A 24711-nucleotide genomic window follows, 5' to 3' on the forward strand; every position below is an offset into this window, starting at 1 on the left:
TCACTTCCAAAGACACCAGGGATTGTCCCTGTTCCACCCAGACTCTACCTATGTGTACCCCATCTGTAAAACACGTTCTGTGTGAGATGTGAGTATTTACAGAACAGGGCTTACATGGACTTTTGTTGAGGTTTATGTTTATAACAACAATTTATTTATAAACCAGAACAATATGGACCTCACCGTATTCCCCCTCGTATTGGGGTTGGAGACTGGCTATCCTTGAGTTATTGAGTTGGGAGGCTAAGGATGCACGAGGTACCTCTAAGCGGAAAAAGCGGGTTTTAGCCATTTGAGATCCCTATCTTAATTCTCTACCATCTCAAAAGCGCAGCCAAATTTTGAATTTGCTTTAAGTCTACTCTGTTTTCCACTGCTTTTTGGTTTCCTTCTACCTTGTCTCTATTCTGAGGGGTTGGGGGGGGGGGCTAGCTTGGGGTGGGGAGTGTTGGTTGGGACTTAGATGTTATTTTGGGGGGTTTTCATGTCTGGTTCCCCCCCCCCTTTTTTTTCCTCTCTTGCTACTGGCCCTTGGGATATGGGACTGGACATGTGTTGGAGGGGGGAGGGGAGGTTTCCTATCTTAGTTTGGAACACGTGGGAAAATTGTTGATGCCATGACTATACCTTTTTGCTTCCGTTGTTATTCTTGTTCTCTTATCATCAATGATATTTGTTTCGCATAATGGGATGGGGAGGGGTTTGGGTTGGGAGTCTTTCTGTATTATATTGAACACTGCCACTGTTCGTTTCTTGAGCGAATCTTCCTTTATTGTTCAATAAAAATTGTTTGCACTTATAAACCAGAACAATAATGAGAAAAAAAAGGGAGTATACAAAATTGATATTGATTAGTAATTACGAATAACATCATCAATCAATAGAGCACAAATTTTGTAACACAAATTAAGTTTTTACATTACACATAAAACAGCAGAAGGAAGTGAGTGTAAATAAGTCTCAGAAAGCTCCTCCCACAAATGCTCTGCTTCTTCAAAGGAAAACAAGGTCCGTTTACGTTGAGTACAAATCTGCTTTATCACTAGTCTTGAGAAATTCAAATCAAGGCAATTCTAAAAACAGGTTAAGGAAATTAGAAAATGAACCCCATAAAATGAACAAACATTCTATGGACTTATTGTAAGCAGATTAAAAGGTTGTGCTGGTGCCGTCATTCCCACCTCACAGAGCTGACCCTAAGCAAAGGCCAATTGAAATAAATGACTCTAGATTAGCCCTAAATTTTCTGTAATAGCTCTGACTGTAAAGCATATACACATCAGCATGCAACTGCTTGCATGTTCTTTATCGATGGCCCTGTTAGAGAGGAACTTTATAACTGGTTGTCTCATTCGGAGATAGGGAAGTGGCTCATTTTCAGCCTATTTTTAAAAGGTGCAAAGACATATTTACATTTAGATCAAAAATGTTATTGCTTACAGCAGCTAAGCTGAAGTCACAGAATGTATACATTGTGGCTTAATGGTGCTTTGAAAGTATAAATATAAAGGAGTATAAATTTATAAATTGCCAGTAGTACTTATATATGTAAGTGAATATTTAAATATATAAAAAATGCTCAGTGTCTTATCTCTTGCATGCGAGCCACAATGAGATCAATGAGGGACCATCATCGCACTTTTAGGTCCCTTAATGTATATTGTTTCTGACCTAATAATCCAAGACCATCCAATGAGTGCTAATATTATCTCTTATATAATGTTAAATAAATAAATAAAATATTGCACTTATCTTATTGGGCGGTCAACTCTTGTGGCTCTGCAGGCTTTCTATTCCAATGAAAATTAGTGGATAGAAGTGTCCAACTTGTGCAAATAATGGGGTTTTCTCAACTCTTATTAACTCAAAACAAGCCTCACATGGACAAACGATACACACACCCAGCAACACTACAAGGCCTTGCTTACCACCAACAACATTCACACTCCCCAAAGAGAAAGGGAAAAAGGAACAAGAAAAGAAGTGGAGAAAAAGGCCTCAGTTCAGCTTCATCTGGCCAAAAAAAACTCCACTCCTACAAAAGCTGTTTATGTGTAAATGCTGAAAAATAGTCCAAGAAAACAGGGCAACTAAAGTAGCTGCCAGGTGGTATCAAACGGCACACCTAATACAGGTAAAAGTCAGTGGGTGAATGTAACAAAAGGCAGCTCATAACATCCACAGCAAAAGCAAGAAAAATAACTTAGCTGCTAATGGCCTCCAAATCCAAATCCAGGCCAGAAAGTCCTTACACCCAACGGGGAACCCTCCGTTTCACATCAAATCGCTGCGTCAGGGGTGTTCATATCATTGCTTCACATCCAGATATTCCAGACCCACCATACTCCTGGCGCCAGTTCTGATCGATGAAGTGGTGAGGATGTTTGAGGAGTATGGTGGCCGGGTCTGGAATATCTGGATGTGAAGCAATGATATGAACACCCCTGACGCAGCGATTTGATGCGAAACGGAGGGTTCCCCGTTGGGTGTAAGGACTGCCTGGCCTGGATTTGGATTTGGAGGCCATTAGCAGCTAAGTTATTTTTCTTGCTTTTGCTGTGGATGTTATGAGCTGCCTTTTGTTACATTCACCCACTGACTTTCACCTGTATTAGGCGTGCCGTTTGATACCACCTGGCAGCTACTTTAGTTGCCCTGTTTTCTTGGACTATTTTTCAGCATTTACACATAAACAGCTTTTGTAGGAGTGGAGTTTTTTTTGGCCAGATGAAGCTGAACTGAGGCCTTTTTCTCCACTTCTTTTCTTGTTCCTTTTTCCCTTTCTCTTTGGGGAGTGTGAATGTTGTTGGTGGTAAGCAAGGCCTTGTAGTGTTGCTGGGTGTGTGTATCGTTTGTCCGTGTGGGGCTTGTTTTGAGTTAATATGGGATATATTCGGGCCCTAATCCTTGAGTATTTATTTCTAGTTTTCTCAACTCCCCATGTTGAATTTGCGTAACTCCTCCTTTGCCCAGACTCCATCCCCAAATCCTTCTAGGCATGAAGCAGTTGAATAAAAGACCAGTGCACGTATAAGAAAACCCTTTAGAGGGTTACTTGCTTATGGCCATTTCTCTCCTTTCTATTCCTCCTTGAATGACAGGACTCAGTTCCAGCTCTGCTCCACCAGCAGGAGTCACTCAAATGGTTCCAGTCACCTAGAGAGCCCAAATCCATCATTTATGTACTTACCACTTAACCATTTGGAGTTATGCTGATCTGTCCTCACGGCATTCCTCCGAGTCAAACTGCGAAAAATGGCTCCATCAGTACTCATAAAATCTATGTACATCCCAGAAAACAGCTCTTCATCTATGACACAGAGAAAACAAAACATTATGGATCTTAATTAGTGCAATTTAGCTTCTATGGGGTCAATTTTCAAAGGGCTTAGGGTCCCAACTTTGATAGCTAACTGCCCGATATTCAGCCTGTGGCAGTCAGTGGCTTTAAAGCCTCTGACCAGATACCAAGGGTAGGGTGGGGGTGGTCTACCCTCAGTGCATGGAATTGGGGGTGCTGGCCTTGACCCCCTGTGACATCAACTTCTTATTTTGGGTGGGGAACCAGTAGATCCGATGGCAGCTCGTAGGTTGCCTGTAACCCTGCAACCAATTCATGCACCTACCCACTGCCTGGATGAGGGAGGTGCTCTAGCCAGAGGAGGGGGTGCTCCACCTCGGGTTCCCGCCCTACCAGGTATGCCACTGGGATCATGACTGGGCATTGACACTGAATATTGATGACCTACAAGTGTGTTCATTCTGCTGCCTTTCAATATTTCTTCTCTCTTCCAGAGAACTCTGTCCCTCAGATAAGTCATTCTTAACGTTACCCTTCTCCTCCACTGCCAATTCCAGACCATTCCTTTCATCTAGCTATCCCCTATGCCTGGAATAAATTACCCAAGTTTGTCCATCAAGCCCCTTCCCTTCCCTTGTTTAAAAGCAGACTGAAAACCTACCTTTTTGATATAGCTTTCAATCCTTAACTCTATTCCTCTGCCCTCCAACCCAGCCCGCTGATTAACCATTTCACTTAACTGTATCCATGACAAACTTTGTAGCTGTAGCGCTATAGAAATAATTCACAGTAGAAATAGAAGGATATCTGAATCAGACACTATAAGAACCTAAGAATAGCCCTCCTGGGTCAGACTAGTGATTCATTTACCCAGTATCCTGTTTCCACAGTGGCCAATCCAGGTCACAGGTCAGTGTCGGCACCCAATAACCACACAGGCAAAGATAGGACTGCCTTTTGTGCTGTCAGATTAATTAGATGAGTAAGAACTTGCTGCAGAGCTGTAACCCCAAAACACTGACTACTGAAATGGATCCCAGAAACAGATCGGGAAAGAGTGTGGAGCCCTTCAGTGTTTCTTCACAGCTGTGCAATCTCAGGACGGCTGTCATTGACCACTTCAAAGAGAGTTGGGGCCAGGAGCAAACTGACCACTGAGGTCCCAGAGCAGTAGGGAGGCCACTTTCCCCTAGCTTCCATCGAGTTTACTTTTGATAGGTGGGTAGAGCTCATAGAAACATAAAAACATAGAAAATGACGGCAGAAAAGGGCCATAGCCCATCAAGTCTGCCCACTCCAACAACCCTCCCCTAATCTACACTCTATCACTCGTCCCCAAGCTGCCCTCCTCTATGCTACCCTCGTAGGGATCCGATGTGGGCATCCCATTTATTCTTAAAATCTTGTATGCTGCTGGCTACGATCACCTGCTCCGGGAGCTCGTTCCAATAGTCCACCACTCTTTCAGTGAAGAAGTACTTCCTGGTATCCCCATGAAATTTCCCCCCCCCCTGATTTTCAACGGATGTCCCCTTGTGGACGAGGGACCTTTTAGAAGGAAAACATCGTCTTCCACCTCTATTCGACCAGTGATGTACTTAAATGTCTCTATCATATCTCCCCTCTCCCTACGTTCCTCGAGAGAGTATAGCCGCAACTTGTGCAGCCTGTCTTCATTCGAGAGATCCTTGAGCCCCAGGATCATGACTCTTAATGCCCAGATCACTGTCAGTTCACCCCTGTTTGGGGGTCATTTTTTTTTAAGGGACCTGTACACCAGGGCCTGTGCATAAGAGGGAGGACACTGACTGCAACGATTTAAAAGACAAAGATATACTGTGGAAAGGAAGACTTGTCCCATTGCCCTGAAAGAAAGAATCTATCTTTGTATGTTGCTGAAATTAATATCCTGTAGACAAGAGGCTCAGTTAAATATAATGAATCTGCCGTGCTGTGTTATGTAGTGCACAAGAATCAGCTACAGCTACTGCAGTGCCAGAGGTTAACAAAAGAGGACAGAAATTCTAACATCGAAAGGCCGGGATAGGGAAAAATGCTCAAGTACCTGAATGAATTCATGTAAACCATTCTGAGCTCCCCTGGGAGAACGGTAGAGAAAATTAAATAAATTAAAAATAAAAATAATATTACACTAAGCAAATTATGCACCAAAATTATAGAACAGCATTGCACACACACATAACACTTAAGTGCAAATGCTAGTGTTCTGTAATTTTAGTGTACAAATGTTCACTTACCCACATAAATGCTAATGTTCTGTAATTTTAGCGTGCAAATGGCAATTACATTAAGGCTCAAAAAATAGTGATAGTTCCAAAAACCAATCTTATGTAGTAGACTAAATCAAAAAGGTGATATAAACAGGATACTGGTATATGGACCATTCGTCTGACCCAGTATGCCAGCTCAATGTAGTATATTCAGATATCCCAGAATTTGTAACTAGATGGAACAGGATTTTAGCTGCTTCTTGGCACCTCTTGATCCTGATAATTGATCAGGAACTAAAGACTATTTTGAAGAAAAAACTTAATCAGTTCAAGAATTTGGCTGAAACTGAACACTATGACACACAATGTAAGCAATTTCAGGGCCACATGGCTTTATATTTCAGATTGAAAGGAAGAACTTAAAAATTGAAGAAGTTCTTACGAAATGAAGAGGATTGTTGTAAAGACTTAGTTTATCCACAGATGATGCCAGATTATCTTTGGGTTCACGATCTGACTTGGTTCACATAGGCAGGTATACAACTTTTTTTATTTTTTATTTTAGCACAGCAAGGTCAATGAGGCCAACTATCCCGAGGATGCCAGAAAACTCAGAAGACCACATTGTCACACCTTAAAGAAGGATTGCAGATTTCTGCTCCTCACAAATCCAGTTATTGAACAAAGGTTTGACTTTGTGGGTTTAGATCTTTTTGAAAGTCGAGCTCACATTCATAAATTTGTTCATAATTTAAGGCTCAAACGTTTTTCCCCATCAATCATCTATCACAACCAATCCATCAACATGGTCCCCACTGGTTATTTCTATATTTCAGCAGCTGGACTCACTCATGTTGTTCACACACTCAACATGATCATATAATATAAGTTCATACATATGTACCCTAAGACTTTATAGGACCCCCGAGGAAGGCGTGTTGGGTCCGTACCATCTTCTGTTTATTTGAATGAGCATGTATTCTTCAGTGTTCGATTGAATAAATACCTGCTTCTAGAACATACTTTCCACAATACCGATTTTGGTTTTTATTTTTAGGGACTCTGGAACTACTACTACTTATCACTTATATAGCACTGAAAGGTATACGCAGCGCTGTACATTTTTACATTTATAGATGGTCTCTGCTCAGAAGAGCTTATAATCTAACTTGGACAGGTAGACATGACATACAGGGTTGAAATTGCAGAACCCAAGGTGAGAGGAATTAGGAGTCAAAAGCACTCTTGAAGAGGTGAGCCTTTAACTGGGCCTTGAACACTGCCAGAGGTGGAGCCCACTGGAGGGATTCGGGCAGCTTGTTCCAAGCATATGGTGCAGCAAGGCAAAAGGGACGGAGTCTGGAGTTGGAAGTTGAAGAGAAGGGCACAGATAGGAGGAACTTACCAGCTGAGCGGAGCTCATAGGGGGAGATAAGTGAAGAAAGATAGTGAGGGGCAGCTGAGTGAGTGAGTGACGTCGCTAAAGAAATCTACTGTAGTAGCATTTAATTTTCAAAAGGTGACTATGATAAAATGAGGAAATTGATTAAAAAGAAGCTAAAAGGATCACCAGCAACAGTTAAGACTTTAAATCGGGTATGGAATTTATGCCCAGACCAGATGTATTCTGTGTATTAACAAAGGTAGAATGAAGAGCAACCAAGAGCCGGAAGATGAAGTGAAAGAGGCTATTAGAGCCCAAAGAACATCATTCAAAGAATGGAAAAGGGATCCAAATGAAGAAAAGAAGAAGCAACATAGGAATTGGCAAGTTAGAAGGCTAACAAAGAATAAGAAGAGAAACTTGCCAAAGAGGCAAAAATTCATAGTAACAACTTTTTCAGATATATCAAAAGCAGAAAGCCTGTGAGGGAATTCGTGGGACTTTTGGATCATCAAGAAGCAAAGGGGGCACTTAGGGAGGATAGGCCATAGTGGAGAGACTAAATTAATTCTTTGCTTTGGTCTTTACATAAGAAGATGAAAGAGATCTACCTAAACCAGAACTATTTTTCAAGGGTGACAATGCAGAGGAACTGAAAGAAATCTCGGTAAACCTGGAAGACATACTGAGCCAAAATGGATAAATTAAACAGTGATAAATCATGTGAATCGGATGGTTTACATCCCAGGATACTGAAAGAACTCAGACTTGAAACTGCTGATCTGCTGTTAGTGATCCGTAATCTATCGCTAAAATTCACGGTAGTACCTAAGATTGGAGGGTTCCAGGGGTGATCCAGGAAATTACAGACCAGTAAGCCTGACTTCAGTGCCGGGAGAAATAGTTGAAACCATTATAAAAAACTAAAATTGCAGAACACATAGACAAACATGGTTCAATGGGACAGAATCAGCTTGAGTTCAGCCAAGGGAGGTCTTGCCTCACCAATTTGCTGCATTTCTGTGAAGGTGTGAATAAATGAAAATCCACTGCTTATTCCTGGGATAAGCAGCATAAAATCTGTTGTACTCTTTTGGGATCTTGCCAAGTACTTGTAACCCAGACTGGCCAATGTTGGAAACAGGATACTGAGCTTGATGAACTGTCAGTCCGTCCCAGTATGTATTTATACCTTTATTTTAGAAACATTTCCTGTAGAATTAGCAGCATGTATATGTGTATGTATCACATACATGTGTAAATGATGATTTTAAAATCTGCTATGTATATGTGAAGACCATGCAGAGGTGTCAAGGAGGGTGCAGTTTTAGAGTTGTTTAGATGGCACAAAAATCTACATTGTATTCCACATTTTACAATGAGAATTACGGTAATGTTTATGGGGGAAAACATCCCCATCATTTTTCATCAGCTCAGAACAATATGTACCTCCAAAATATTACAACTTAAGTAGGGAAGAGAAAGAGATGATGATTATAAAATCTGCAGATAAGGGAGGCTCAGTCATTGTTATGGATCAGGTTGATTATATTGCTGACGTAGAATGTCAACTTTCCAACATAGATTTTTATAAATTACTAAACTATTGATATAGTCTGTACTGGAAGAAGCTATTAAGGCTATTTAACTTCTGAAGAGAAAGCTTTTTTGCAGTTTCAACATCCGGGTATGCCATTTTTCTGTATAATTCCAAAGATCCATAAATGATTAAACAATCCACCTGGGCATCCTATAAAGGCTGCAAAAGGTTCTTTATTAGAACCTTTATAAAGGTTTGTGGGTATTTTAAGATCCAAACCCACAGAGTAGATTTACATCTGAGACTCAGGGCATATTATTACAATATTACAGATATATTTTCAGCTCACGTAAGATTCCAGTTGGCCCAGGCGCCTAAGACCCATCCTTTGGGTGGGGCCTTAGGTGCCTGAGCCAATCAGGCCCTAGGCCCCTCCCTGGTGCATCCCACAATGCACTGGGAAGGGGCAGGCCCACCATTCAGTTGAAGGCGGGCCTGCTGGCCGGATAGAGGGAAGACCTGTCCAGCCAGCAATCAAGAAAAGGTTAGAGGGTGGCCCGGGGGGGTATCCAGGCGGGGGTGGGCTGGGCGGTCCAGCAAGAGGGGTGGGGGGGTGTCGTGAAGGTCATGCCGCTTTGGGATGGGTGTCCAGCAGAAGGGACTGGGCATCCCTCCTGCCAGTGAAGAGCGCGATCGTGCCGGAGGGTCGGGGGTTTGTCCAGTAGGAGAGATTGGACATTTCTCCTGCTGTGATTGTTGTGGGGGAAGGGATGGTTCCATTATTCTCTAACCAGCATTGTTTATGACAGACGCTGGTTAGAGAATCATGCTTTTAGGCGAAGGACTGGCCTCTCCTTGCCTAAAAGGTTTTGTTTTGGGTGTTTCGGACTTGGATGATTTTTTGTTTGGAAATGTCTTGTAAGCATACACATAGTGGCGGTGTGGGCAATTAAACTGCTGAATGTACAGATAGGCCATTCTCAAAAAAAAAAATCACAGATTGGATTTTTTTTTTTGAGAATGAACATTTCCCTGCTACCTACTTTCTGCGCTTAGGCGGGGCCTTAGACCAAAAGGGGATTTAAACATTGTTTTTGATTATGCCCCTCACACTGTTTGGACCAAGATATTAGACATTAGAAATACAGATTGATACGATTTATGTATCTTTTAAACTGATTTCAATTAGATTGTACTATTTACTTTCTTTTGTTTTCTTGTTTTTCTGTAAAGCCACTAATTGGCTTTTTAGACTGTAAGTCTCCCAGAAGGCTTTGACCCTTGGTGCAGGATAGAACGTTTTAATGAACTTGGAAATTATGGTTGAATGGTATTTTAAGCAGCAAAAGTTTTAAATGTAATAAATTAAAAGAATGTTTGCCAATTGATTGTGGCATTTAAACCCCGTGGTTGAAGCGATGGATCCAGCGCAGTTCAAGCTGGTCATTTTCTACCCCTATAGATTCCATTATCCCGTCTATGGCAAAACATTGGAGCTGCTCAAATTTATGTCTATTTTCTAGACAACATAGTCCTAGAGGTGCTTCTTTACGTTGTTCTGATATTCTGATTTTTATTTCATTCTGTTGTTTTGCCCACATAAAATTTCTGGCATGGGCATTTCAAAACATAAATAATATGATCACTATCACATTTAGTTACATGTCTGAGATGATAAGTTTTAAATGTACTGTAATAGGGCAAATGGTGTCTGTGTTTATGAGGCCAAATATGGTGACTTTGGATGTACTATGGGACGCTGTGCAAACATTGAATTCTTCTTTGATGAAAGTGGCTACTAAGTGATGTTTCTTCTGAGAGTTCGAGTGTGAAGGAAGCTCTGAATGTTCAAGTGTATAACCAGCAAGAGGACAATAGGGTGCCCTGGTTAAAGATAAGATCTTTTTATTGATTTCTTTATATTTTTATTATAATTTTCAACAATCTCACATGTGCACACTTGTTCAGGCAATACAGAACTAAATACAAAATCTGTTCAAAGAAAATTAAACAGTTAGAAAACAAATTTAAAGTTCCTCCGTAGCCCCCTAATAATAAAGAGAAAAAAGAAGAGGAAAAAAAAATATAAGAAAAGGCTTTAACTTGAATTAAACTCCCATATATTCTTTAAGTTAGCAATCTAAATAACTTGAACTTCAGGCAGACAACTTTTTAAAATCAATAAATGGCCTCAGATGTTCCTGCTGATAATAGACATAAGTTATACCCAAATATTTTATAACCAGTGTTTTTCAACCTTTTTACACTTATGGACCGGCAGAAATAAAAGAATTATTCTGTGGACCGGCATTGGTCCGTGGACCGGCGGTTGAAGAAAACTGGGCTAAGTTGTGGGCCAGACCCCGCCCATCTCTACCCAATCTCCACCCCAGATCCCGTCCCCATAATAGTACTAATTGCACCTTGCACGTCCAGTGCCTCATCCGAAAGCCTTCCCTCTGATGTTGCAATGTCAGAGAGAAGGCTTCCGGTTCAGGTGCAGGATGCCCGTAGGAGCCACTGCCCATGGCTTTGTGCACTGAATCAGTTAGGAAGAGGGAGCTGGATCGAAGATAATGCTGCATCGATCGGACTGTGGACCGGCGGTTGAAGAACACTGTTTTGGGCCTGATGCACGTGCTGGCCCTGTGGACCGTGAGCAGTAGTGGCTCGTGGCCTGTAGGGGGTGATATCTATGGTACGTTAATGGAATGGACAGTGCAGGACATGATGGTGCAGTATTTTGTGGAGTTTTTCTACAAAAGTGCCTGCTTTTCGTATGGTTCTGGGTAACTCTAGTTAGATACAAGCATATGTGTTAGTTAAGGCCATTCCCAATAGAAGCGTACGAAAAGTTGGTGAACAAAAATCTGAATATGGATGTAGCCAAGGCTAGAAAAACACACTATAGATTAATATTAAGGAAAAGCATAATAATATTCTCTTTATGTATTTTGCTATTAAGCCAGATCATAGAGGAAAATTAGGTAATGCGTAATATACATGCATAGAAATATTAAGAACTCCATCTTGGCTCTCTGCTGTTCTTTGTCCTCTCTGGTTCTTTGTTCAGCTTCCCGCCTTTAGCCTCGTGGTCCTAATTGATACCAGATGTGCTAAGGCTGGTTAGGAAGAGCATATTAGATTACGTATCCCAAAATGGAGCATAACATGTATTAAGTGTGTTGGATGGATGAAAGGGGCCCCGAACGAACGAATCATGAATGTATGAAAGAATGGTGTGTACTTAATTTCTAATATTTTATATATTTTAAACCTGAAGGAACACTAAAGAAAAATCCTAAGGCAACATCTGGAAATAGTTAAGTTAGAATCTGAGACGCTGCACTAGTCTCCAATATAGGAAGGCTTCTGTGTATGTATCAGTGAAACTTAACACTGTCAGATCAGAGCAAGGGGGAACAGCCCCTCCTCCTTTTTTCATGTGCTGATAGGGCCAAGAAATTTTCAGCAGGTTGTCTTACATAAACAAACTGTCTGAAATAAGTTTTGAGAGTGACAAAAAGAATATTAGATATGTAGTAAAATGTAATAACGTATATTCAGAAATGAATGTAAACAAAAATATGATTTCTGAAACTTTTATGTTAAAATGAGTTTTTTTGTCCAAATCTAAGGACAGCCTCTGTAAGTGAATTGGCTGACAGCCAATGACGTCAAACTGGACTGAAGATATATATTGGGGAGCAACGAATTATCAAGTTGAGATCTTTGTCAGAAAGCCAGCGTTTGGCATCTGTACAGTTCTCCCGTGACGTAATAACCTTTTAAGAATTAATATGAATAATTAATAAAAAATGATATTTTGGAACCTTTTACGTCATGTGCCATTTGTCATATTCATTTTACCCACCCATGAGCAAACCTGGCTGCTCAACCGACAGGAAATTTCTGTAGACCAGCACTGGTCCATGGACCGGTGGTTGAAGAACACTGTTTTATAAGACATTTACAGGGATAAGCCAGTGCCAACACTTCTTGTCTCATATCCAGAAAAGCTCTTCCGATATTTTGTGTCTTTTGAATCACATCTGGGTAAACCCAAATCTTTATAATGAGAAAGGTGGAATATTTAGAAAACCAGGCAAGGAGAAATACTCTGAGATTTTTAAACACCTGTTGATATGGTTAAGAAGTATTTGATAGAAGTCCTTGCAATGCCTCTTGACTCACTGCCACCTATTGTGCAAGCTCTGTATTTATCTCTGTCAAAGTCATCAGATGAAGCTAGCCCAAATGTACCATCTGAAATGGGATTAAATTTAACTGAGTTTCTGGAATCATCTTTGAATGTACTGACACAAAGCAGTACTTTACTTGTGACCTTTGCTTTAGAACTGGACAGGAATTTTCTCAAATTATTTTTTCGCTCTATGAATCAAATGTTTTTGGGCTCAGAGTTAGAATATTTCCTGATATTTCTAGGTGTAACCAGAAACGACACCAGGAGTTTCTGGCATTGTGCCCTAGGGTGCAGTCTTTGGGAATGTCTGTTTTGTTGCGGTTGTTGTTTGTGCTATATTATTTTTGAGGGCAAATCTTATGCCTTTTGTAAACCTAAACATTAATTAGATTTTGTGGTTTCTAAAGAAGACTTGAAAGTGATTGTATGATTGTCTCTACTGGGTATATTGTAGAGCTGGCTGAGACATTTTCCCCGATTAGGCTTTCTGCTCTGTAAAAAAAAAAAAAAAAAAAAGGAAAAATCTTTTAAATTTTCCTTTTCTTGGTTACATATTCCTTTGATATGTGACCGATATTGAATATTACTTTTCCTTTGCTAGATTACTATTACTATGGTTCTGTATTTCTAAGAATAACATTGTATAAATTTAAAACGTAAAACTTTTTTCTTTGCCTCCTGTTTACATTTCTATAGGTAACCGTTGCAAAGCTTTGATTCCTTCTGCCCTCTCTTTCTCTGACAATGAGCAGGCCAAAGGCCTTTGTTTACTTACTGATCATAACAGATACTGTGTTTACTTTTGGATTAAAAGAGCAGCGTCCTTTCCCAGATTCATTCTTAGAGTCAATTGAGAAGGTGCGATCCTGTAATACAAGGGTAAAGGCATTATTTACCTTGTGAAAGTCATTATTGAGAGATCTTGCACTCAGCACTTATCTTTGATCCTTCACTAGACAGAGAATATTTCAGCTGAGAACTAGACCTAACTATGGGACCTTTGTACTCAAAGAATAACAAAATCACTTGTATGTGGGCACAGCCGTAAAAAAATTAACTATATTAAAAATGCAAACGTGCTATTAATTGTGTTTGTCTGAATGGTGTTCCCAACAATACTTACTGAGACATGTAAATTATAAAAGACAAGGTAGAGAAAAATAGACTGAAATACTCTGGTTATTGGAACCACAAGGTGCCCATTGAAACCTGTATCATCATGAGTCTGTAAAAAAAACTCCACATAACAAAAATAATAATCATTCACACCAGTTCTTTTAAGCCTCTTTTTCTTCAGTATATGGTAGTTATCAACAAGGGTCCACAACAATAGACTTATCTCACAAAACTCCAACCCCACTCATCCAGATTTTCTCCCGATAGGGGTCCACCTGTTTCGCTGCCTCAATATGCTACCTCAGGGGAAATCTCATAATTTTTTATATCCACTTCATGGCACCACCCTGTCGGGAGAAGAGCTGAATGGGTGGTTGTTTGGAGCCTCTTCCAGTGTTGGAGTTTTGTGAGATAAGGGAATGCATTTTTTTTTTTTAATTATCTCTGGAACGTTGCTGTAAGAACTGACTTAGTGTCACCACATTTTTTTGATGTCCATAAATTGCCTTCTGTACTTTTGTGTAGCCATTTGTTTTTCAAGTCTATTGTTGTGGACACTTATTGACAACTAATATATATTGAAGAAAAAGAGGACTAAAAGAACTGGTGTGAATGATTATTATTTTAGTAAGAACATAAGAATTGCTGCTGCTGGGTCAGACCAGTGGTCCATCGTGCCCAGCAGTCCTTAGGTCAAAGACCAGTGCCCTAACTTAGTCTAGCATTACCTGCGTACATTCTAGTTCAGCAGGAACTTGTCTAACTTTGTCATGCATCCCTGGAGGGTGTTTTCCCCTATAACAGCCTCCAGAAGAGCATTCCAGTTTTCTACCACTCTCTGGGTGAAGAAGAACTTCCTTACATTTGTACGGAATCTATCCCCTTTTAACTTTAGAGAGTGCCCTCTCGTTCTCTCTACCTTGGAGAGGGTGAACAACTTGTCTTTATCTACTAAGTCTATTCCCTTCATTATCTTGAATATTTTGATCATGTCTCCTCTCAGTCTCCTCTTTTCAAGGGAGAAGAGGCCCAGTTTCTCTAATCTTTCACTGTACGGCAATACTTCCAGCCCCTTAACCATTTTAGTTGCTCTTCTCTGGACCCTTTTGAGTAGTACTGTGTCCTTCTTCATGTATGGCGACCAGTGCTCGACGCAGTATTCCAGGTGGGGACGTACCATGGCCCAGTACAGTGGCATGATAACCTTCTCCGATCTGTTTGTGATCCCCTTCTTAATCATTCCTAGCATTCTGTTTGCCCTTTTCACCGCTGCCGCGCATTGCGCGGACAGCTTCATCGACTTGTCGACCGGACTCCCAAGTCTCTTTCCTGTGGGGTCTCTCTGCGTACTGCACTGGACATTCTGTATTTATGTATAAGGTTTTTGTTACCGACATGCATCACCTTACACTTAGCCACGTTAAACCTCATTTGCCATGTCGCGGCCCATTTCTTGAGTGTGTTTATGTCACGTTGCAGGTCTTCGCAATCCTTCTGTGTCTTCACTACTCTGAATAATTTCGTATCGTCTGCAAATTTAATCACCTCGCTCATCGTACCAATTTCCAGGTCGTTTATAAATATGTTGAAGTAATGTGGAGTTTTTTTTATAGACCCATGATGATACGGGTTCCAACGGGCACCTTGAGGGCCCAAGAACCAGAGTATTTTGGTCTGTTTTAAGAACATAAGAACATAAGAAATGCCTGCACCGGATCAGACCTGGGGGTCCATCCAGTCCGGTGATCCGCACACGCGGAGGCTCAGCCAGGCGTACCCTGGTGCATACATTAGTCACTCGTATCTCCACCTTGTCGTGTATAATTTACACTTCTCAGTTGTGTTTGTCTCAATGGTGTTCCCAACAATACTTACTAACTGCACGTTTGCATTTTTTATATAGTTGGCCTTTGTACTGAACCATGTAGTTACATCCTTTCCTTTACATTTATTTACAAGAATACATTAGTTGTCTTTATGAAGAGATTCACATGTGTATTACTGTTAAATATAGTTATTCTGACTAAAAAAACTTTATGTTTGCTATTTGATGCAACAAAGACAACTTTATTATTTGGTTATTTATTTTTGTGTCCTTTTATATAGACTGTGGGTAGGGGACATGGAATTAAAGGCTCCTCTGTTTTTGGTCAGTAGTTTACTGGTGTGTTCTTTCTGTTTGTGTGGTCCTTTTGGGGTACCTATTTTTGTTATGTAAGTAAATATGAGCATCAGAGGAGAAGAATGAAGTATTGATTGGTCAAGGAAGATATGGTGTCATTAAATCAAGGTATGGCAATGTTTGAATTATACACAACATAAGCACAAATGGCCTCAATGAACGGACTTGTCTTTATTGACCCTACACGAGCCGTGTTTCAACATACAACGCCTGCATTAGGGGTTGGCCAATAAGCAAAATACGATTCCCAAACTTCAGAATCAGTACTAAAGCCTGAGCAGAGAGAGCAACACAGGATTAAGAGATTGCTCTCTGTGCCTGGGCTTTAGTACTAATTCTGATCCCTGAAGTTTGGTAATCGTTAGCCGACCTCTGATGTAGGCATTATACATCGAAACAAGGCCCGTGTTGGGTCAATAAAGACAAGTCCCTGTTCATTAAGGCCATTTGTGCTTATTTTGTGTATAATTCAAACATTGCCATACCCTGATTTAATGACACCATATCTTCCTTGACCAATCAATACTTCATTCTTCTCCACTGCATTGTGTTTGGTGTGCTCTGTCCCTCTCTGTTCTGGTCAATGGTTGAATGATGGCACGAAGTGCGATAGCACAGATACCAACGTCAGCTAACCTGCTAAATCTAGAAGGACAAGCAGTACATCTTCCCTTTTGTCTAAGAATTTTCTGCTTGGTAAATAGAGAGTGCTTTTTGGTTGTCTACAAAGTTTTGCAGTTGTAATAAAACAACTTTTTCCAAGCTCTTTGATATGAATGGTAGATTTGAGACTGGTCTAAAATTACTTGAGTTAGGTTTCTTTAGAATGGGATGAACCATGGCCAATTTCTAACTCGTTAATTACAAGAAAAATTGATTGTAAAAAGGTTTCTTTCATGGATATCAATAGATTGGTTGGACAAGTCTGAGGAGCACAGCTTCAGTGAAATATCTTCACAGAGTCTGGACTCCAGAGGCAGCAGCTTTTTTTTTAAATCAATGCTCCCAGGTATCTGGAATTCATTTCTTTTTCTATTGCTTTGAAACAAATCTAAAGCCTGAGGATTTTCATCTCCTGTATTCGATATCAGCACTTAGGGCTCCTTTTACTAAAGTGCGCTAGCGTTTTTAGCGCACACAGGAAATTACTGCGTGCTACATTTTTAGAACTAACGCCAGCTTAATGCTGGCATTAAGGTCTAGTGCTTGCGGCAATGTAGCACGCACTATTCCACACGTTAAAGCCCTAACATGGCTTATTAAAAGGAGCCATGAGGAAGGGTTGCCCTTCCCAGCCCCCAAAAAGATGCCGTATTTAATATTGACTTTCAGATGTACAAAAGAATTGGATTCTTATTAATTCATCTTTATCAAGTGTTCTGCTCCCATTAATCCAATTACTCCTGGAACAAAATGTCTGAATTCAACAATGAACCCTTTGAAGAATACAAGCAGCAGAGTTAAGGATTAATTCTGTAACAAGTTGAGAAGAAAACAGATAAACTAGGATCCATTCTCCAGCACAGCCTGAGAGACATTGTAATTGATCTGCTGACATTAGCAACATGAATACCCTGGATTAGTTTGAGGAAGAGGAGAATTTTATATAGTGCAGAAAAGTCAGCATGACAATGCAGAAAACCACACCAGCATTTTATGAAAGGGGCAGGAAAATCTGCACATTTTATCGAATGTATATCTCTGCTCTCAAGGTGTGTGTAAAATTGTGAAAGTATGTGTACACAGATCATGGCCACAAATCTTATGCACAAATCTTATGCACAAATGATTGGCTCAGGCATCGACAGGAAAGTAAGGCTTGACAGCTCAGATCTGCCTGAAAATTTTGCTGCCGCCGAACAACTTCCCATCCCCCAGCAGGAAGAGAGATGCCCACTCCCTCCTGCTGTCATGCAACAACCCCCAACACCTCCCCCCGGCAGTAGGAGAGATGCCCACTCCCTCCCGCTGCCATGTAACAACCTCTGACAAACCCCCCCAGCAGCGTGAGAAATGCTCCCTCCCTCCCGCCGTCATGCAACACCCCGACAACCCTTCCCCAACAGTGGGAGAGATGCCCACTCCCTCCTGCCACCAAGTAACCCCCCCCCCGCCACCCCTCTGGCAGCAGGAGGGATGCCACTTTACCCCTGACAATCCCCCCAGGCCTCCAACAACCCCCCCACCCCCCTTACCTTGTTACGAAGGCTGGCTGGAGGGATGCCTATTCCTTCTAGCCAGCAGGCCCGTCTCTTCAAAATTGCAAGTCTTCCCCTCCCCGATGCATCCTTCCCCGGTGTGAAAGAGAATTCCAAAAAAAGCAGATAAATGAGCTCTCTCATAAATGAATCACAGCAGTAGACTTACCTCTGATCTGCGACCTCGGTTAATATAAGTACACACTGGACTATAAGCACCACTTCCACATACGTACAAATGAGTTCGATTGTAAGCCTGAATCACACGCACAAAGTTTCCACAGCCATGCTATAAAGATTGACAAAAAGAGAATGAACTGTTTTTATTGATATAAATGTAACCATTACATTACATTACATTGATATCTTCTATCCCGCCAATACCTTTCAGTTCTAGGCGGTTTACAACAAGAAATTAGCCTGGGCATTTCCAGGGAGATTACTGCATTGGGATCTGGGAATGATCAATATGATTTGGTTTGATCATTTGACCACTAGGAGTCTCTGCAATAAACATGAACAGGTCTGTGGCTCTTGGGTACATCAGTGCTATAAGGTATGGATGGGATGCTGAAAACTTGGGCACACCAAAATTAGCATGTGTATGCTTTCGAATAAAGGAGCATTATTTGAAAATGAAAGTTTAACATGAGGAAGATATTAAGTTTTTTTTAACCAATTATTAATGCACTTTTTTTCCCAGAAATCATACATACATCACATGCAAGTGTTTTCTGAAACAAAACAATTAGATAACAGAAAGGATTTTCAAGCATTGTTCCACACATCTTATGTTCTTAAAAACTTTTAAAACTAATAGGAGGAAATTTTTTCTCACTCAGAGAATAGTTAAACTCTGGAATGCATTGCCAGAGGTTGTAGTAAGAGCGGATAGCGTAGCTGGTTTTAGCAAGTTCCTGGAGGAAAAGTCCATAGTCTGTTATTGAGAAAGACATGGGGGAAGCCATGGAAAATTGCTACTCCTTGGGTTTTGGCCAGGCACTAGTGACCTGGATTGGCCACTGTGAGAATGGGCTACTGGGCTTGATGGACTATTGGACTGACCCAGTAAGGCTATTCTTATGTTCACAGTTTGTATGGCAAATCAGGGACTTCCTTCGACAGCCCTAAGGAAGCCCCTGATTGGCTCAGGTACCTCAGGCCCCTCCCAAGGGAGGAGCCCGAGGCGCCTGAGCCAATCAGGGCCTTAGGCCCCTCCCCATGCATCACATTATGCAGTAGGGCAGGGCCTAAGGCTGGCATTGCGTTGGGAGGAGGAGCAGGAGGACTGATGAAAATGTTATAATGCCCTTGTATCGCTTTATGGCATGGCTGAACCTTGAATACAATGTGCAGTTCTGGTTGCCGTATCTCAAAAAAGATATAGCAGAATTAGAAAAGGTACAGAGAAGGGTGCCAAAAATGATAAAAGGGATGGAATGACTTCCCTATGAGGAGAGGCTAAAGTGACTAGGACTCTTCAGCTCAGGGGTGATATGATAGAGGTCTATAAAATACTGAGTGGAGTAGAAAGGGTAGATGCGAATCGTTTGTTCACTCTTTCCAAAAATACTAGGACTAGGGAGGATACAATGAAGCTACTAAATAGTAGATTTAAAACAAACTGAAGAAAATATTTCTTCACACAACATGTAATTAAACTCTGGACTTCGTTGCCGAAGAATGTGGTGAAATCAGTTTGCTTAGTGGGGTTTATAAAAGGTGTGGATAATTTCCGTAATGAGAAGTTCATAGGCTATTATTGTGATGGCTTGGGGAAATCCACTGCTTATTCCTAGGATAAGCAGCTTAGAATCTGTTTTGGTACTTGGGACCTGGGTTGGCCATTGTTGGAAACAGGATACTGGGCTTGATGGACCTTCAGTCTGTCCCAGTATGACAATTCTTTTGTTCTTATGAATGTTTCAAGTTTTATTTTGATTTGATGAATCGCTTATTCAAATTTGCTAAGCGAGTTACAATAAAAAAGGTAAACATACATTTAGACATACTATTTAAAATTTAAAAATGATGGGTTGACCAACAGACTTACATACTAATCAATACACAAGGGATGAAGGAATGAAGTTACAATTCGGTGTTTTAAAGTAGAAAAAAGAACCATAGATGGAAAAAACATTAGGGAGGGAGTAGTATAAACCTGGAGGGTAACTACTTTAAGATTTAAATATAATTTAAAGATTAAAAGCATCTTTAAAAAGAAAACTTTTTAAGTTATTTTTAAAACGGCTAAGATCACTTTCCTCTCTTATATATTGAGGCAAAGTGGGGCCATCACCGAAAACATATCATGTCGTCGAGTTCCGATAACTTTCAAGGAGGGGACAACTATAAGCTTTTGGTTAGTAGCCCGAAGAGAATGCAGTGTATTATAAGGAATAAGCATTCTATTAATAAATTGTGGTTCATTGGTGGAAAGGGTTTTAAATACTAAGAGTAATATTTTAAAGGTGATACGGTGATTGATTGGAAGCCAGTGTGAGTTGAACAGAAAAGGAGTAACATGATCGTATTTTTTACCGTTATGAACGAGTTTGACGGCTGTGTTCTGTATTATTTGAAGGCGCTTCTTTTCTTTTTGTGTGATGTTTATTAATAATGAATTGCAGTAATCAAGTTTAGCGATAATTAGGGAATTGATTAGAATGTTTAATGATTTTGGCTCGAGAAACTTAGAGATCAAGCGAATCATGCGTAAACTAAAGAAGCAAAATTTGACGGTATTAATTATGTGTTCATGATAGCAGAATTTATCGTCAATAATGACACCCAGTATTTTTAAAGATGTTACTAAATCCAGATGAATGTTATCAAGAGCTTATTCCCTTTTTCCATGGGAAAAGTAAAGCTTTTGTTTTTTGTATATTTAGAGCTAGCATGTTGGAATTAAGCCAGTCTTTGATTGTCTCAAGTTTTTTTATTGATCTCAAGTATTTCCTCTGGATTTTCTGGATTTAGGGGATGTGAAAGTTGAATGTCATCAGCATATGTAAAGGTAGTAAAGCCTATCGATTGACATAGACTTAATAGGGGTGATAGAAAAATGTTAAACAATAATGGGGATAGAATGGATCTTTGAGGAATACCATAATTGAGAGTAGAAGACTTTGATGTCGTGTTATTGAAATTAACTATGGATGATCGATTAGAAAGAAAGGAGATGAACCATTCTAGTATTTGATTACAGACACCTATAGATTTTAGTCTATCGAGGAGTAAGGCATGATCGATAGTGTCAAATGCTGCTGACAGGTCTAAGGAGAAGAGGATGATGGAGTTATGATGGTCTAGGTGGTAAAGTATATTTGTCAGTGAATACTCTGTATTGTGGTTTTCTCTGAACCCTGTCTGGTTTGGATGTAATACATTGGTTGATTCAACGAAGTCTGCTAGTTGATCAAATACTAATCTTTCTGTTAGTTTGGCTAAGAATGGAATATTAGCGATGGGGCGATAATTTGAGGCATCCTCAGGGCTGGATTTATGATCCTTTATTATTGGAAAAATTGTGGCAGTTTTCCATGACAATGGTAATGAACCAGTGTTAAGGTATGTAACTTATGTAGAATTGTCACCTTATGAGAGGGTGCTGAAAAGTTCTCATCTCAACCAACTTCTTAAATTCTGAGCATTATTTTGCCATTGTAGCTGAAAAGAGTGTTATTTTATTTTAAGTGCCAATTTGCAGCATCGTAATGCTATGTTTTTGACATTGTTTCAGATCATCAATTAAACCATGTCAATGAAAAGCATGGAATTTCCAAGTGTGGAAATCCAAGCCATCATGAAGTTCCTATTCCTGCAGAAGAAAACTCCAAAGAAAATCCATGAATGTATAATGCAAACATTAAGTGACATATGCCCACCATACTCCACAGTGAAGAAGTGGTGTGCAAACTTTAAGCATGGAGATTTCCAAAACAGATGCAGCAAGGTCTGGGAGGCCTCACATGGTGTCAACTCCTGAAGCTGCTGACCATATCCATGACTTGATTTTGGCATATCAATGAATATCAGCTAAAACAATTGCTTAGACACTACAGATTTCCAGGGAACGTTTAGGGTGCATAATCCACGAGCAGCTGGGTATGCAGAAGCTGTCAATCAAGTGGGTGCCAAACCCAAGATTCCAAAAAAATATTACAAATCCTGAAAGAATTAACAGACACCAAACCATACACTACCACCACGAACACCCCTCCACCATCACCCACCCTCTTAGCAGAACACTTCAAGAACAAAATTACCAACACCAGAGCCACTCTCATACTTAACCCATCCCATCAAAACCCAATCACAATCCACCCTACAGGAAAAGAGGCAACCGCAGCAGACAGAATTTGGACTCAATTCCCCAACATACAATGGTCAGAATTCAACAAATTCTATAAAAAATACAGCCATGCCTCCTGTGACCTCAACCATTGCCCCTCATATCTTCTTACCACCTCTAGTGTAAAATTCCGCACCAAAATTCTACAATGGATTCAATTCACGCTCACAGAAGGCACATTCCCTGCTGACCTCAGCGAAATCGTCATCACCCCAATCCAAAAAGACCCAAAAGCACCACAAAACCACCCATCTAACTTTAGACCTATAGCCTCAATTCCGCTATATGTCAAAATTATAGAAGGCCTAGTAGCCAAACTCCTCACCGATTACATAGATGACCACAACCTACTCCACCCCATGCAATCAGGCTTCAGAACAAACTTCAGTACAGAGACACTACTAGGCTCCCTTATGGATACCGTCAGACAACAACTTAGTACAGGGAAAAAAATGCTTCTCATACAACTGGACCTAACTGCGGCATTCGACTTAGTGGACCACAACATCCTTCTACAGATCTTAGACGCAATAGGCATCTCAGATAAAGTATACTCTTGGTTTGAAGGATTCCTAAAACTCAGAACCTACAGTGTAAAATCAAACAAAGAAAAGTCAGAATCCTGGTCAAACCCCTGCGGCGTACCACAAGGATCTCCACTATCCCCTACCCTCTTCAATCTCTACACTGCTTCTCTAGGAACGCATCTGGACAATCTGGACATAACCACCTATAGTTATGCTGATGACATCACCATCCTCATCCCATACGATCATTCTAAACCTACCATGACAGACAAACTTCACCAAACACTTGAAACAGTCACAACCTGGATGAAAAATCACAAACTTAAACTCAACCAAGACAAAACCAAATTCATCCTCCTCGAAAATGACAAGGTCCAAACCACAACCAACTTAGATATAAACGCAATCAAATATCCCATCCAAACCACCATAAAACTACTTGGCATGACCATAGACAGATGCTGCACTATGCAACCGCAAATAAATAAAACAATTCAGAAATCATTCGCAATCATGAGAAATCTGAGACAAGTCCGAAAATTCTTTGAAAGAACACAATTCCAACTTATAGTACAATCCCTAATACTAGGTATATTGGACTACTGTAACATCCTCTTCCTTCCTTGCCCTGCAACTACGATAAGACAACTCCAAACAATCCAAAATACAGCTCTGAGACTCATCTACTCATTGAAAAAACATGACCACATCACTGAAGCCTTCATCAACTCACATTGGCTTCCAATCCAAGAAAGAATCCAATTCAAATTCTACTGCATATTATTTAAAACCCTACACGGAGACAGCCCATCATACTTGAACAATCGCCTCATCCAAGCACCCACTACCAGACACAGAAAAACGCACTCCCCATTCATACCCCCCCCAATCAAGGAAGTAAAAAGAACAAAACTACACGACGGCCTCCTAGCCACTCAAGCCGCAAGGCTGGACAACCAGATCTCCAACCTTCTGATGACCACCCCAGACTATAGGACGTTCAGAAAAGAAATAAAAACCACACTTTTCAAGAAATTCCTGAAACAGCAATAACACCACGACCTCTTAGTAACTCTAAAACTGACATTTGATCTACCCATTACTGCACTAGTAATAACAAAAGAATCTCCACTATGACCACCTATTAACTCTTTTACAAACCACCTCACCCTCAACAACCCGCAAAATGTCTATAAGATCTAAAATTTACCTCTCTAGCTAATCATTGTAACTCTGTTGTTTTTTAAATTAACCTTTTGTAATCCGCCTTGAACCGCAAGGTAATGGCGGAATAGAAATCCCTAATGTAATGTAATGTAATGTTTGAATGCTGATGAGAAATGACATTGAGTGGACACCTCCAAGTTTATTTTGCAGTATTTTCAGCGAGCTGGTGCCAACTTTTTGGAACGACTAGTTACTGTTGATGAAACATGATTATACCACTATGATCTTGAGACAAAACAACAGTCCTTGCAATGGCAGAACTCAGGTACTCCAAGGCTAAGGAAATTCAAGACCCAAAAGTCAGCAGGAAATGTCATGGCCACAGTGTTCTGGGATCAGGAAGGTGTTGTACTGACTGACTGTCTTCCAAGAGGCCAAACAGTTAATGCAGAATACTGCTGTATTTTACTGTGCCGATTAAAGGAGGCATTGAAAGAGAAAAAAGGA

At 40.5% G+C, this 24711-nt stretch overlaps 1 protein-coding gene across 1 annotated transcript in view; it reads right to left on the reverse strand.

Moving 5' to 3' along the window:
• SEMA3C (semaphorin 3C) overlaps positions 1-24711 on the reverse strand; it is a 126060-nt gene that overhangs the window by 58911 nt on the left and 42438 nt on the right. Inside the window, exons 5-7 of the mRNA XM_033959070.1 lie at positions 18326-18445; positions 13436-13526; positions 3191-3310 (exon numbers count right to left, since the gene is read on the reverse strand). Of these exons, the coding sequence (XP_033814961.1) occupies positions 3191-3310; positions 13436-13526; positions 18326-18445 (331 nt within the window). The remainder of the gene's footprint in view (positions 1-3190; positions 3311-13435; positions 13527-18325; positions 18446-24711) is intronic.

The sequence above is a fragment of the Geotrypetes seraphini genome, chromosome 9 (assembly GCF_902459505.1).
Source record: "Geotrypetes seraphini chromosome 9, aGeoSer1.1, whole genome shotgun sequence".
NCBI classification, from domain to species: domain Eukaryota; kingdom Metazoa; phylum Chordata; class Amphibia; order Gymnophiona; family Dermophiidae; genus Geotrypetes; species Geotrypetes seraphini.